General features: G+C 41.0%; 1 protein-coding gene across 1 annotated transcript; it reads right to left on the reverse strand.

Annotated features, from left to right (window-relative positions):
* Window positions 1-9,935: 9,935 nt before the first annotated feature.
* On the reverse strand, window positions 9,936-11,394 carry zgc:162592 (adenosine receptor A2b). The gene is made up of 2 exons (XM_027010824.3): window positions 10,587-11,394; window positions 9,936-10,243 (listed from the first exon to the last, which is right to left on the reverse strand). The coding sequence occupies exons 1-2, from the start codon at window positions 11,392-11,394 to the stop codon at window positions 9,936-9,938; spliced, it is 1,116 nt and encodes a 371-aa protein (XP_026866625.2).
* Between the last annotated feature and the right edge of the window lie 5,297 nt (window positions 11,395-16,691).

Consider the following 16,691-nt stretch of genomic DNA (forward strand, 5'->3'; position numbering starts at 1 on the left):
ATGGCACCACAGAGTGCCATCATTAAAGTCTAGTGTGAAAGTGGACAAGCGCATACCTCTGCTTAAATAGTCACTCGTAGAGTTCATTTACATTTATACTTGAGTAAAAGTACTAAACCCCTGTGTGGTTTGGGGTTGAAAAGTAGTATTGAGCCCCAATCCACTTTTGATCTTCCTGTTTTTCTTCAGTTTGAGGGGGAAGCTAGCAGCTGGTACTGGGTGTTATTCTAGGCACAGCATTTATTCACGGCTGTTGTTGTTTGGCCCCTTAACAATGGGTTACTTTCTCAAAATGTTAGCTCGCTGGTTAACTTTAGATTGCTTTTTTCAGATCTGATGGCGGATGAAAGTCTTGAAGGATGAAATCCTACATGAGAATTTCATCAAGTAGCAAGTAGGCATTGGAAAATGAAGTAATTATTCTATTCCTGAAATGTGAAAAAATCCTGTAAATGGTCCCACTGTTACCATGAGGAAGGTAACAGATTGTTATTTTCAAGTGTTTTCTGAGGGTTTTTCTGTCTTACTTGGCTTGTGTGTTTCCTTGTGTTCTCTAAGCAGTTAGGCTGCTATTCAAAGCAAATTAGCTAATTAAAACACACTGTGCCCTTTAGTTTGAAAGCACATCATCATCACCATCATAACCATCATCATCATCATCATCATCATCATCACCCACTGATTATACTACAAATTATTTTCAGTTAAAATATCAAGGAACAGCAGGTCATGTATGCATGTAGTGGAGTAAAAAGTATCAACTCTTAAAGTGAAATGTATTGGAGTGAAAGTTTTTTAAAAATCTCCAAAAACAGAAACACTCAAGTAAAACATAAATACTAATATAGTTTGCTGGTTGGTTAAATGAAATCTGGATGAACCTGTCAAGGAATCATCATTCCTTTGCTCAGGCTGGTCAGCCTGTGATCGATTCAGACTACTGTCAAATAAAAGCCACATTTAAAGGATACTGTGAACCAACCAATGGGCAGTAAGGTAGATTTTTTCCACTTTTACCAGCAGTGGGAACATAGCCAGAGGCCATGTTCAGACTGCTGGCCCAAATCTGATTTTTGAAATATCAAGATTGTATCGAAATTGATTTTTGATAGTCTGAACAGCAAAAACCACATGAAATCCCTCACTACATTAAATTAAAATATTTCTATGTTATTTTGACTATGTGACATATTGACTTTAGATCTAGACTCCAATTACATTTATGACAATATTGCAGAAAGACCTATCGTGTAATCACTCTCTGGTCAGATTGTATTTAAAACTCATAAATACACATTTTACCCTTTGCTTCCTGTTGTCTTAATTAATGTTCAGAGCCCAGTTCACAGCACCCACCAAACATTCCAAACTTTTTCTCGTACCTTCCAGTAATCCATGTAGTCAAAAAGAAAAACTCTGACCATCTTATAAGAATAATAAGACAGTTACAAAGAGGTTATGGCAGAGAGGCCCAAGTTTAGGAGCAGCAGTACCAAAGGATCTGCCACTCAATTTTGTGTGTCCAAAGCTAGACGATCAAAGGATGTGATAGTGACAGTATAAATGAAGGCGCTCGGAGAGATAAGTAGGAGCTGAGAAAGTTAGAAGAGGAATTTTATACTTTATCTGGGACTAGTGCAGCTGCTGAAGGACTGTTGTGATGTGTGCAATACGTTTGTGTGTATGAAGGACAGTTGTGATGTGTGCAATACGTGTATTTGTATGAAGGACAGTTGTGATGTGTGTAATACATTTGTGTTTATGAAGGACTGTTGTGATGTATCATACCTGTATCATACCTGATTTATGTATCTTGGGTGGGGGGGGTGCTCTTGGTTGTGTGTAACTCCAGTCATGGAGGGCTGAAGTCAGCTCAGTTTAGCTATTTCTCCTGCCTAAACTCACTTGTTTGAAGTGGTCAGTTAATTACGATGTGTAGGTGTGTAGGTGTATTAGAGCAGTGGATCCTCCGACCTGTGACATTCTGGTCCTCTAGGCCTGGATCTTTGTATCGTTTCTCTAGTCTTTAGATTGGACTATATGTTGTTAGGCTGTATGAAAATACTACAAGTATTGTTATACTACTGTTTCTAGTCTATTTTTCTTTGATAATTATTTTTAATTAAGAAAAATAAAAATCACTAAATACAAAAGCAAATAGATTCAAGAAGAGAACATCCACAATATGTTTGTTTTACCCCTCCTGTAAAAAAAAAAAAGCTGTATGTTTTCTGTTACGGAACGCTCCGCCCCCCACGAGTCATGTGATACGGCCTACTTGTTGAATATGTTATGCTAAACTCAGCAGAGACAAGGAGTCTAGCCCATATGGCCTGTGCTAATATGCAAAACCAGACACTGTCCTAAAAGTTCACATCAGTAAAACAGAAAAAAACTTCTGTTTATGCTCAATCTATAAATGAATGCAATGCTCCAAAAAATAATGGAAGTTTTCACATGATTTGTTAAAATAGACAAACCAGTTCAGTTAAATAAATTTTAGGAGGTTTAGATTATAGATAGAGTTAAAAACAGGCACTAACAAATCACACTGGTTCTTCTTGAACTCTGTCTGAATTAGGACATGATGTTTTTTAGTCTGCAAAAGTGGGCTGTACATAAAAGGTTGAGTCAGAAATATTAGCCTCTACTGAAGTAAGTACTGGTTTCTTAATCATATACCATTCATGTCCTAGGATCTACACTGCTGAGGTTAAGCTTTGTATACTTCTTATGTTTATACACAGCTACTATGGGGCTTAATAAATAGTTTACCAAGTCTGAAATAATAATAAATCTTTTTTTTTTTTTTTTTTAATAAAAAGCCACATCCTGTTTTTTGGATTTTAATACTTACTATCTTGGGAAGGAACAGCAATGGATTGCTGGAGGGTTAGTAACTGCTGGAGATAAAGCAATAATCACACTCTGCGCGTATGACGTATGTATGTGTGCACGCTAGAGATAAAAAGACATCCGTTAATATCCACGGCACATTGATTTCTCAACTAATTGCCTTCACTGGGGAATTAGCAGACCAGAGTAGACCAGGACAGAGGATGCAGTCCTGGTGACATGTGCATTAAAGATGACTCGCAGTCTGCGCGGAAGAGCACGTATGAGACTCGGACTGTGCTTCCAGTTACAACACACCTTGCCAAATTATAGTATAAGATGCACATTCATACAATGCAATTACAAAGCATTGTGGACCATGTAGCATAATCTCATTCTCAAATACTTTGGACTCGGATCCTTATGAATGTATGATAGCTGGTTACTCACAGTGTCTTTCTCCCCCCTATGTGGCCTCAGTTTGACGAACCAGTTACATGCAGCTTCATAGCAGGGCACCTTCCCCATTCACCCACAGCTGGTTGCCACACCCACAAACATGAGTCTTCGTTGTTGATGACACTGATCTAATTGTCTGCCCTCATCAGGCTTGGTTTGGAATGGGATCTGAAAGACAACACCCCCCCCCCCCAACCTAATAACAAGGGAAGGGAGTAACGCTCACACCCCTCATTTGACAGGAAGCCCTAGTGGCAACACCAAAAGGTGAAATAAACCAGAATCAACAGGAGCTCTTTCATGGCAATTGCCAAACCAGGATTTTACTTCTTAAAGGAGTACTTAAAGCAGTATAAAAATGCATTTTATTCAGGATTGAGAGTAGTTTGATCATTTTAGGATTTTTGACACTTTTTTTCCTTGTCGAAGCCTAGCTTTAGAGTTAGATGGGACCAAAAAAATTCCCTACCATTGACTTTCACTGGACATAGTTCTAGTCCTGAAAACAAAGATCATTCTAATACAAGTTTAATTACCATAAATTCTTAAATGTTTAATACTAGTGGATTCCTTTAATTGACAGTAAAAAAAAAAAAAAAAAATTAATTAAAAAAAAAAAAATAATATATATATATATATATATATATATATATATATATATATATATATATATATATATATATATATATATATATATATATATATAGTATGTGACAAGCTATTTTTTGTTCTCTACCTTAAGTATTTAGAAATTCATGCAGTATGGAAAGAACCGAGGGAGGGAACCTTTTGTTTTACTAAGCTTTAACACTAGATGGCAGTACAACGCTACACAGATTATGCCTCTAGGAAGCCTACCTTTCAGCGCTTCTCAAACATTTCCATGCGGCTCTAAGCAGACTGAGACACCAACAAACAAATATAGTGTATTGTACATCAAATGGAAACTAGAAGCCTAATGTATTCACCAGCCTCAATTGTGCAAATGCTTGCTGATCTGCATATGTTTGTACTAGGCAAATGTGCCAAACAGATGATGCATTGCAGAGACAAACATACCACAATAACAAGTTGATATGGGAGAGTAAGAAAGGTCAGGGAGCAGGTTCTATAACATGCCCAGCGCACGTTTCCTGATTCATGTTCCTCACAGAAATGTCTGAAATGGATCAGCTGTGAATCTTGATTTCTGCCCATTGTCCTTTCTGCAAAAGATGATAGGCATCTTTGAAGCTCGGTACCAGACAGCTGGGTGTGTTTATACAGGAAATTAGACGGCGACTTTTGCTCCTCGTCTTCCCAGTGCCATATGGAGTAGTGCTTTCTGATCATTCCAAGAGAGGCTGAAGCATTATGCGCTGCTAGAATTGTGCAGTTTGTATCAAAATGCTCATGCATAACAATCCATTAAGCTGTGACTGGTGAAGCTATTTTATCAGGGCAGTAGTATCATGTGAATGCCTGGTATCTTCGGAACCGAATTAGAAGGGAAAGACATGGCCATCATAAAGTTTATCCTGCAACATCTACCTACCTACCTCTCTCTCTCTCTCTCTCTCTCTCTCTCTCTCTCTCTGTCTGTCTGTCTCTCTCTCTCTCTCTCTCTCTCTCTCTCTCTCTCTCTCTCGCTCTCTCTCTCTCTCTCTCTCTCTCTCTCTCTCTCTCTCTCTCTCTCTCTCTGTCTTTGCCTTTCGGTTTGTTTTGTGATTGCTGTCATTGGGTCCTCACTATGTCCATGATGAGAGAACGCACAGAGATGTGCGGGCAGACTTTCACAGCCGGGACAGAACGCTGGGCTAACTGCGACCTCATCTTGGAGTGGAGCATGATGTGCAAGGGCACTCCATGTGTCAAGCAACTGTCCACTGCACAGCACAGGAAGGCTATGGATATAAAAATGAACATGGCTATGCCAAACAGCTTGTTGGAACTGTTTCACCATTATTAATGCAGAGCCTGGTGAATTGAAAACATATATATCTCCAGTTCTCAATAAGGAGATCAGGGAGACTAATTCTATAGTTTGTGCACACAGCTGTTGAGATTGGACAGCTTTGTGCATAAGCACATTAAGGACTTTTTTTGGAAAAACAAAGAAGAATCTTGTTAAATGTGTGTGCTTTAAAGCTGGAAGAAATATCAAAGAAAAGCTCAGGCCCTCAGCTGCTGTTTTGTTAGAAACATCCACCTGATGCCGGTTCTGTAGGCCTTTTCTCAGTAGACCTTCTAGGTTCACCACTGCTGACCCCATAATATGTGTGTGCTGGACCCAACACAGCAGGGTTCCCAGCACAGCCATGACACTGATGTGTCTGAGGCACAGCAGTGACAGACCAATGATGAAGGGCGAGAGGATGACTAATAAACGGTGTAATAAACTGTGCAGGGCAACTACATGGTAGTTTGTAATGAATGGATGGTGAGCATCTGTAAAAATGAGAACATGTCTATAGAAAATTATCCTAAATGTAAAGGCTGAAATGTCTTTCCAAACATCTTTCTACATCAGTGAACATTACTCTTCAGATCTATTCAACACACTGGTGGTGAGTGTGTGACAAAAGGACATACAGCAGTGAAATAGAAACTCTCATAATCCAGGCTTGGATGTGATACGTTTGCCATAGCCGTTCCAAACCCAGCGATCAGCCCCAACTGCCTTCATTACTACACACTCACAGTCTTTACAGTCAGGAAGGAAAACCAGCGGAAGAACTTAATCCTCTCTTAAGAAGGTCTGAATGGTTTCTTCCATCCCTGAGACATCCGTCCAGCACTGCGGTCCTTGTCAAAGCCAGACGACAGCTTAAGAAGCTTGTTCTGTAAAGTTGTTTGTCATTAAAAATGATGATAGAAGGTTCCTGCCCGGATATGAAAATTACCTTGGTAATGTGAAATGTTTTGTAACTCAAAAAACTCTTTTAAAATGTTGTTTGTGATATTTTAGGTGTTATTCTGTCATACTACTACCCATAGATCTGTTTTTTAGGAACTGATTTATGATGGAGGCATAGACAAAGCATATATTGACTGCATTGTCTGTTTGATGTCAATCTGACATTGCCTTCATTTTATGTTCTTCTTTAGCTCTGTCACGATAAGAGTTCATTGTGTTTCATAACTCCACAATTTTTAAAGGTTGCATGAACTAATGACACAAAATCCCAAAGGGTAATAAAATATCATAAAGCTTCATGTAAATATATCAGTTTAATACATTATTTGCAGAGGTCTAAATTGGAACTTCAATGGAGGATCCAACAAACAGCAATTGAGGACTGTTTTCCCAATGCCACACTACAATGCACCATCCCACTATAAACAATTCTATCCCTGTGTTGGTGGTGGACTGATTCTGATCTGATCCAGAATTCTTTCTGAATATCAAGCCATTACACTTCATTAACACTCCATGCATTCAAGGGCAGATTCAAAACCCAATTAGTATAACAATGTCCTGCATTTTAATATGGATATCCACCGTGTAACCTATTTGCCACAGCAAAAGAGGCAAAATCGCCAATTTCAGGTCGATCTATGAGATTATTCTCCAGAACCATTCACCTGACTCACACTGAATAGTCTTAAGACGAGTCAGGCCTTCTAGGAGGCTGGGAACTTGGTCTCATATGACCAGAGTAATAGGATTTTAGCACAGGCTGAGTGACTTCATCTCTTCCTGTTCTTCCATTATGGAGACCCCCCCCCCCCCCAAAAAAAAGGCTTGAATTCTTCACAGGCCTTCCTGCGACTGTTTGCTAGCAGTTCTCCAGTCTCCATGATGTGCATTGTTATACACTGCAAGACAGTGGGCCAAAAAAGCTGCAGTGTAAAGGAGATCACAACAATTGTTGACAGTTGTGTGTACTGCAGCTTTCTATGGCATATTTTTAAGACTCCCAGCAACGTATATTTTGCAAAGGGCATTGGCTGAAATTAAAGCATCTCAAATACTTTGGATCCTTATGAATGTATGATAGCTGGTTACTCACAGTGTCTTTCTCCCCCCTATGTGGCCTCAGTTTGACGAACCAGTTACATGCAGCTTCATAGCAGGGCACCTTCCCCATTCACCCACAGCTGGTTGCCACACCCACAAACATGAGTCTTCGTTGTTGATGACACTGATCTAATTGTCTGCCCTCATCAGGCTTGGTTTGGAATGGGATCTGAAAGACAACATCCCCCCCCCCCCCCCCCCCAACCTAATAACAAGGGAAGGGAGTAACGCTCACACCCCTCATTTGACAGGAAGCATTGGATGTGCATTGCTATGCACTGCAAGACAGTGGGCCAAAGAAGCTGCAGTGTAAAGGAGATCACAACAATTGTTGACAGTTGTGTACCGCAGCTTTCTATGGCATATTTTTTAGACTCCCAGCAACATATATTTTTGCAAAGCGCATTGGCTGAAATTAATGTATGAGTTCACTTATTTTCCAGTGACATTTTTACCATTGTTGCCATGCATAGGCATAGGATGACCCACCCAAAAATTCAGCATATTAAAGTCTCATTTTCAAAACCTTTTGGAAAACATTTTGGCTGAGATCAGATATCTCTGGCAGTCCAGAGCTGCGTCCGCTCTGCTGGGTTTCTCGTAACTCCATGGGTGTCGGCTCCACACGCGAGTACTTGTGCACGCTGCTCGTCGGTGGTGCCGAGGAAGGGTGATGTTCCGTCTGACACTTATGCAGCTCCTGCCAAGCTGTCAACGCCAGAACATCTCAATGCTGTTTCTGATCTGATAGGATGAGGCAGGGATATTAGCCATCACAAAGATGAGGAATACCAGGAAATGACCACCTAAAATAAAACTTTTGTTAATCCTTTGGTCTTTGTGTTTAACTTAAAAAAAGGAGAAACGGCAGGTCTTCTGAGCATGCCTCCCTCCTTTAGGAAAGCTATCATCTTAATATTCTTTGATGTGAGACTCACCTCTATCCTCTAAACTGAAATAAACTCACCTCAGTAATCTCACACTATGTTCCAAATAGCAAACACCCCACATTGTCACCCACAAAATGAGATTCATCTTTCCCTGCCTCTAAAATATATATATCCAATCATTTACATCTGTCCATTGTCTGGTTTAACCCTGATGATCTGGTTTCAAGGCAGACCATTAAAGAGTTACTTGCTGCCCCTTACATATGCTAGTTAGTTTGGCCCCATAATGACATCATTCTCCCATTTATCACAAATATACATCTACAATTTTAATTGTGAAGTTGGCCTCATTGGGGGCCAAAACATTAAGATATTTATGATGAGATTTAGGAAAATTTCAGTATATTAAACTTTGGTACCCATCGTCCACCTCTATGTATCAGTTCTGCTCTCGATGCCTGTGGTTAGCCTTAAGACATAAGACTACCTCTGACTTGATTTTTCAGTGATCAAATTAGATGGTTCATTGGAAACCATCACAGATTAACTGCCCTGAGTTGCTCACCTATGTGCCAATATATAGTTCAGGTCTTACTAGGCCAATCCTCTTATGTATTTATTCGCGTTTTACCCCATCTTCAAGAGCAAAGTGTATTACAGATTAGGATGAAGTGAGAATTTCTCCCAGTTGTGTTGGTGCATTTCCACATCTGGTATTTATGTAATGCAACAAAATTGTTGACAACACCTCACTGAAACTAATCTAGGGCTTTTAAGCTTTATTTTTACAATATAAACTTTAAACACCACATTTTCACCTCAGACATGTTTAACATACACTAAAATAAATTATTTACAAATTTTACAAAAACACTTTCCCCCCCAATAACTTAATGCAGTTCAATAAGGGCGATAGCTCATTGGTAATGGCACCTCATTACAGTGAGAGGCCTTCAGTCTCTTTCTCTCAACCACAAAAGGTAACAAGAGCTAGTGGCACTGTTTTATAAAAACAATTTAACAGATTCTTATACAATTACACTCCAATGGTGTGCAGTCAGATGTTGCAGGCTGAAGTCAACCCCACGGCACCACTGCATGAGAGGAGTAGCCAAGTACAGGATGCAGGGGTGTGGTAGATTTACATTAGGGACAGAATGAAGAGAGGACGTTCCTTTCCAACATGCACGGCTGAACTGACCTGTGAACAAGTGCCTAATTACCTTCTTTCTGCATAAACTAAGGCACGGGAAATTAAAGCGTAACCTTTCTGAACTGCTAGACGGAATACGCGCGCGAGGAGACGGCTTTCATTATGCATTAGATGCATCGGAATGGAAATCCGTCGGAAAGCAAAGCAGTGCTACACCAACGCTAAATGTGACCACTGGAGGAGAAGGCGGTACATTTGTAAAATATGAAAAGGGAAAGTCTTCACTGATGGCACAGTAATGAAAAAGGTTTCAAACCACTTGAAAAATATGACTTCATAAAAATGCTAAAAGCCAAAACGAACCAGAAAGTGAGAGCGCAGAGAAAGTAAAAAGGCACCACCTGTCCACAAACTAAAACCCTCCAACATGACTATGGAACTTAAAAGGTTGAAGTCAAACTAGGCAATGCTCCTTCCCTGCCCCATACCAGTGCTTTTCAGCATGCGTGTAACCCACAGGTACGTCACAACTGCCTTGCACAGCAAAACTAGGTAATGGCTTCAGCATGGTAGGAAATGTCCACCTGTCGTCTGGTCATCAGATGTAGGTCTCGACGGCGATCGTAAGAAGAGTGCACGTGGACGACACGCTTGAAGATCGCTCGTGCAGCGCGTTCTTGTTATTCCATCCAGGACCCACAGCGGTTTCTAACGGCATGGCACAGCCAAGGAGCCTCCCGACCCTGGGGCAGAAGCCCATACACAGCCTCTGAACAAGCAGGTGGAACTTTCTCCTGAAGCTCTGATTAATCCAGAAGTAAAAGATACAGTTGAGAAAGCCGTTGGACGTCGGCAGCCACACGGCGACAAACTCCACCCACTCCGGGACACCACTGCCTGACGTCGCTGAGGAACGAAACAGCAAGTCATTTAAGGAATGAGCACAGTGATTTTCATATCCTGGAGTCATGCATCCCTGACACTTATATAATCCGTAACATAGGCCAAGCAGTGAGGGATAACATGCAGTCAAGCGTTTGCTACGTGAGCAAAATTGAGATGCAGGCTGAAACACTGGTTGAAAGCCTAAGCAATGTGACAGTGGTCCTCAACCCAGTACAGAGGCCCACCTTGGTTCGAGCGCTGGGAGGAAGAAGTGTGGACCATCTGGACTAGGTTCAGGAACGCTGCGCCAGATCACGCAACAGACCAGGTGCGTATATTTCACCGCACGAGCCAAGACACTCACCGTTGTAAATCATGATGACCATGCAGGGAGTCCAGCAAGCATAGTAGATGGTCATTACAGGCACAAGCACGCGCGATGCTACATTGGAGCGGTTACTGCCACCGCAACTACGCTTTCTCAACTTCAGCCGCTGTCTCTTTGCAGCGAACCACAGTCTAAGGTTACAGAACGTCATGATGGCCGAGCAGGGGAAGAAAATGAACCCAGTGAGGGTCAGCGAGTAGGTGACGTTACTGGAGTAGGACGGGTTGCAGACCAGCGACGCTGTGGAGAAGTAGACTTCAATTATACCTTTAGGGCAGGAGATGGGCACAAGCAGGACGGGAGGGAAAATCCAGGCAAACGCGATCAGCAGCACTACCCGTTTCCTTGTCAGTATAGTTGAGTACTGGAGTGGATAAAACACGGCAATGTATCTTTCAAGGCTTATGCTAGCAAGCGTGTACATGCACGTCGAATAAGTTGTAGCGTTGCAAAACGCCACAATGTGACAGAACGGGTCGGGTCCGTCACTGTAGTCCTTTAGGAGACTCACGCAGAGGTTTAGAGGCATAACGATGAGTCCAAAAGCAGAATCGGCCCCGGTTAGCGATAATAAAAAGTACCGAGAGTTTCGCGACCACCCGGGTACCGCAGAAGATATCACAGTTACGACAGCTAGGTTTCCCAACGTGACCATGACCCCCAAGACCAGGATTACGCCAAGCTTGACTGGGCGGTGAGCCTCCAGGAGCCTCAGCGCGTCGGGGCCTTCGAGGTCTGCGTTGAACACATCGCCTGGAGATGAGATGTTACTCAGCCCAGACATACTGCGGCGCTAAATCTGAACGCATAGACCGGCCGGGACCTCCATAGCGACCCGGGGAAAGGTGGTACCGGAGAACGAGCGTGAGGAGAGCCGTGGCGAAGGAAAAGGTGCCCTTAATCGTTACATCGCAAACATTTAAAGGGTGGGGTGGGAAATCAGCTAATTGCACCTGTTACAAATCAAACTTTGCGCCATATGACAAAACCGTCCAATTAAATGGCCTTGATTGTAGCGTCGCTGCACGGACTTTACGGGGCAACTCAGGTGACACTTGCTGGCCTTTTCAGACGGTAGAGCGATAAGGACCGAGTCTAAGTATAGGTTATTTAAGGTTAAACAAGACCGCTGCTTTTCTTCTGAGTAGTGTGGCGATTATATTTCATCAGACACACTATTGTGTGATTTTAATGAGATAAGATCAGGGGTAAGACACCTGAATTCATCCCGTGTGTCCCCAGGGGACTGGGTGAGCGCTAGCCAGTGAAGTGGAGGGTCTTGGTCTGGGGGCTGAAATGAGCGTCTTTCTACTTTAGGTCCGTCCATATGGCCATGCTCATTATACCGCTCACTGCTGGGCGGCCACCGCAAGGGCTGAAATACGAAATACTTTATTGTTAACTTCATTTACATAAAATGGACATTTTTCTTTGGTACTGACATATGGCATATAAAATGCTACATCATACAACACCATATATATATATATTTAATTTAGTCTAATTAGTCATAATGGCTAATTTTACACGTGTGTATAAAATTAGCCATTATGACTAATTAGACTAAATTGAATATTAATACATTTGGAGCAGCAGCAAAATAGATACACCACATAACAAATTTACACATCTCAGTAAATAAGTGCATATTAGGGGATCAATTTTACAGTAACTCATTTAAACACTTACTGAGCATAGACTGGGGTTTTACTGGCTTGTGACAGTTTATTTTTCTGTTTAACTGCCTTATTTCCATACCACGGACGACCTATATACCATTGAAAGGCAAGGCAAAGCAAGTTTATTTGTATAACAATTTTCATACACAGTAGTAAATCAAAGTGCTTCACATAGACATAGAAGATGAATAAATCTTATTCCATCCTGAGGGTTGTCACCTCTAGAAGATTTTTGACAAAAAAAATAAGAGAGAGAATGTTACAAAAACAATGTATTAAAACAAAATTAGATGCAGTTGTTTTAAATGGAAAACTAAAGCTAATTTAAAGAAATGGAAAATAGATACAAGTTGAATTGAAATAAATCTTAATTAAAAAATGAAAGTGCATAAAATCTGATTAAACATATAAAGAGATAAAACATTAAAATATAGACAGAACAAATTAAGAGCTAAAAGAAGTAAAAATGTACTTTACTGCTTAGTAACTGATTTTTAAATTGCTTATTTTTCCATTTTATTATTTATTTATTTATTTATTTATTTTTCACCTAAAATTGTTATTATTGTGGTGACCATTGTCAGCCAGAGGAGCTTGGGCCCCCCTTTGAGTCTTGGTTACCTGCTCCCCTCTTTGAGTCTTGGTTCCTCTCAAGGTTTCTTCCTCATGCTCTAGGGAGTTTTTCCTTTCCACCGTCTCCCTTGGCTTGCTGACTAAATAAATTTGATTTGATTTGAACTGAAATTGCAGTGCTACAGGATCTGTGGGAACACTGTTTAACCTGAGCCTGGCCAAAAAAAGAAGTTCAGTTTAGTTTAGGTTTAAAAACACAATGCTATAGTGTCATAATCATAGTGTCAGGGCTCTTTGATATCCTATGACAAATGGTTCCATTTTTAAAACAGCATAACAGCTAAATGCCACTATGCTTAACCTTTAGCCTGGGCAGGACTAGCCATCTAGTTCTTAATGATCTGAGAGTTCTGGCTCATAATGCTGCCAGTATATCACTGGTCCTACACTATTAAGCAATTTATAGACCAATATAGACCTAAAGTCAATTCTGTAATATGACGGTAGCCAGTGTAAAGTTTTAGGAGTAGCGGTGATGTGTTATTATCTTTTATTCCTCTGGCAGCTGCATTTTTAATCATTTGAGTGTCTTTTTTGGGACTCCCATTAGGGGGCCATTACAGAGGTCCACCAGGTCTGATTTTGTCTCTGATCTTGTTTATGTTCTTAAGGTGGAAAAAATGCTGATTTAGTAAGTGATTTGATGTGAGTGGTAAAACAGATCAGAGTCTATTGTTAGAGTGTTTGAGCTCTTTGTTTTAGGGCGTTTGAGCCTAAAAAGATACCTAGTCTGTGCTTCTCGCTGATGTGGCTAAATATAACAATCTCTGTTTTATCTTTATTAAATTGTAGAAGGTTTTGGCCCATCCAGTTAGTGATGTGCTCACAGCATTTACAAAGAGATTCAAGGGGACCATAGTTGTCTGGGGAGAGGGCCAAGTAAACCTGAGTGCACAGCTGTGGTAATCATGTTACATTTGGCCAAGAGTAAGCATGTATAAGTTAAATAAGAGCAGCCCAAGAATCAAGCCCTGAGGAAAACCACAGGTCACCGGTTTCTCTTTCAGAAACATTATTTTCTGTTTTGACAAAAGTCATTGTGGGTATGACCTTTGGCCTATCAATCAGAAGGTTGTGAGTTCAAATCCTGGCTCTGCCATGCAGCCACTGTTGGGCCCTTCTTGAGCACAGCCCCTAAGCCTCTCAGCTCCAGGAGCGTCCTATGATGGCTGAGCCTGTGCTCTCACCCATATATGGAAAAAAGGCATTTCATTGTACTGTGCACATGTATATGTATATATGACAATAAAGGCATTCCGTCTGGGCTAGAGCTGCCTTTTCTTCTACTTCATGCCTTGCAGGTATGAATGAAACCATTTCAGGACTGTTCAGGAGAGTCCAGCCCACTTTTCAAGTCTATCTAAGACAATGGTGTGGCCTATGGTAGGGTATCCAAGGCAGAACTAAGAGCAGTAATACAACTGATAGGTTCCCAGATTCTGTAAATGAATGTCATTAATTACCTTAATAGTCTCTGTACTGCGAGTAGGCTGAAAACCTGACTGAAATTTGTCTAGACAGCTATTTAAGAATAGAAAGCCAGTAAGTTACTTGAAGATGATTTTCTCAGTGGTTTTCCCACTGAACAGTAGATTTGAAAAGGGTCTGTAATTACCTAATTGCTTAAATTGTAAGGGTGATTTTACTGGTGTTAAGGCTCCTTAACCCCCTGAGGAGTAAAGGACTGCCTCCCTCTTTAACAGACGTAGTCCACATTCTCCTGACAGTGAGTTTATCAGCAATCAGGGGCATCACCAGGGATTTTGTACTCCATGAAAATATATCACATTAGGCCCCACCATCCCAGCCTCGTTTAGGACCCTCGTTAACCACATGCCTTAGGAGGCTCAGTGTTCCCCACCACACGGTGTCCCTGTCATCAGCTACTGTTCCGAGATATCGGAAGTAAGTGACTTTCTCTGCTTCCTGCCCCTTTATGTTAACTGCCTTTTATGCAAAACCTGGGCTGTTTCCTTTTTATTTGGCTTTCTATACACAGCTGCTCAGTTTTGGTAACATTAAGATCCAGAAAGCCGTCGTCACTCCGGGAGACAAGACTGTTGTATCGACAGTAGGAAGGACTACCTGCGTCTTTCTGGCAAGAACTAAGGGCCGTATCATTTGCATACTTGATAAGGGAGAGGCAGCTGCTGTTACAACACACTTCATATAGAGAACAGTGAAGGAGATAAGACACAACCTTGAGGAACACCAGTTCCAGTATTTGGAACGAGGAAGTCAGACAGGACATTTTTAATACAGACTTTCTGGGGCCGTTCTCTCAGGAATTCCCTGATCCAACACACCAGAATACTACTGACATTAAAAATTGACAAGCCCTTTTAGAGAAGGTGAGGCTGAACTCTGCCTTTTTCTTTCTCTTTGAAGTTCAAAATGTTCAAATGTAGGACAAATTATTTTGGGAAGACTAGGAAAAAGTCCTGTTTATATACAAGAGCCTCAACAGATCCTCACGAGTGTGCAGACAGAGAAAGAGGCGCTAGGGGAATCCATCGTGCCACGCACCATGTCGTTGTACTCCATGGACGTTTTCAGAATTGATTGTTAGAGTCCGGATCACCATTGTTAGAATCACAGACATATACTCAAACATGGTCACCAATTAAAATTGTTTTTTAGACGAAAAATAGGATAAACAGACACCCCATAGTGTCTAGGCAAATAATGTGCTGCCCCTTTAATAAGACACGTTTGTTTTAGTTACATAAAATAGTAAGCACTATTGTGTTCAGTATAATGTTTCTTTTAATGTATCAATCGAACATTAGTAGTGTGGGCCTTGTTTTCTTTGCCACAGCTCTTTGCTCTGTGTTATGCACTCGTTCGGCCTGTTTAACTACATTTTCCAGAGGCCAGGTGATTAATGTAAGGCATTACTAAATTTTTAAATCAAGTAGTTTGTACATTGTTTGCACTGCAGTCATCTGATAATTCAGACCAGATTTTTATATACCTCAACCACCCTCTGCCAACAACCCTAACCACCCTTTGCTTTTCTCATAACAACTGCTTCAAATTCAGCCTGAGCCATTTTCTAAAAGCTCAAAAAAGAATCGGAGAAAAAGGGACCACTTACACAGCACTCCTCCCCACTTCAGTGCGTGCGCCTGCCCTGAAGCCTCATTTAAGAGCTGAACATGCAGATAAGGAAAGCTGGGATTAGCAGTGGACACATCGCCCATGTCTGCATCAAGATGAAAGAACCACGGCCAAGTTTATACCTGCAATTACTACTCACAGACAAAAAAGGTCAAAGCGGAACTGTGATTTCCTCCGGGATCAAGAAATTGTTATCTTATCTTGAACTAGTTTCTCTCATTTCTAACAGGTTTGGAAAAGATTCTGCACATTTGTTTGAGCCATGTTTTGTGTACTGCTTCATTAATCTAATTTTGCTTAATGGAATCCCCTAAACCCAATATGCAAGTATTTCATTATAACTGCTTTGAACTGTCCATCCAGATAAAGGTAATTATATGATGAGTACGAGAAAATGGATTCTGACAATCTGCTTCCTGAACATCTCTTGTTGGCAGAGATTCCAGGGAGCAAATCTGCATGTCATAATTCAGAGTTTGTTCTTCTTTTTTCATTGTGCTGCTTTTCAGTGGCTTTTAAACCTGAGCATCTCTACAGTCACATCCTTAGCACATCTCCAAGTTCAGCGTTACCATTTGACATTTCTATCCCATTACACAGTTTTTAATCTTTCTCTGAATTTAGTTCTGGCTAGTTCCCAATGCAGCAG

Source organism: Electrophorus electricus, chromosome 3 (assembly GCF_041902795.1).
Source record: "Electrophorus electricus isolate QZ-2024a chromosome 3, ASM4190279v1, whole genome shotgun sequence".
Taxonomy (NCBI): Eukaryota; Metazoa; Chordata; class Actinopteri; order Gymnotiformes; family Gymnotidae; genus Electrophorus; species Electrophorus electricus.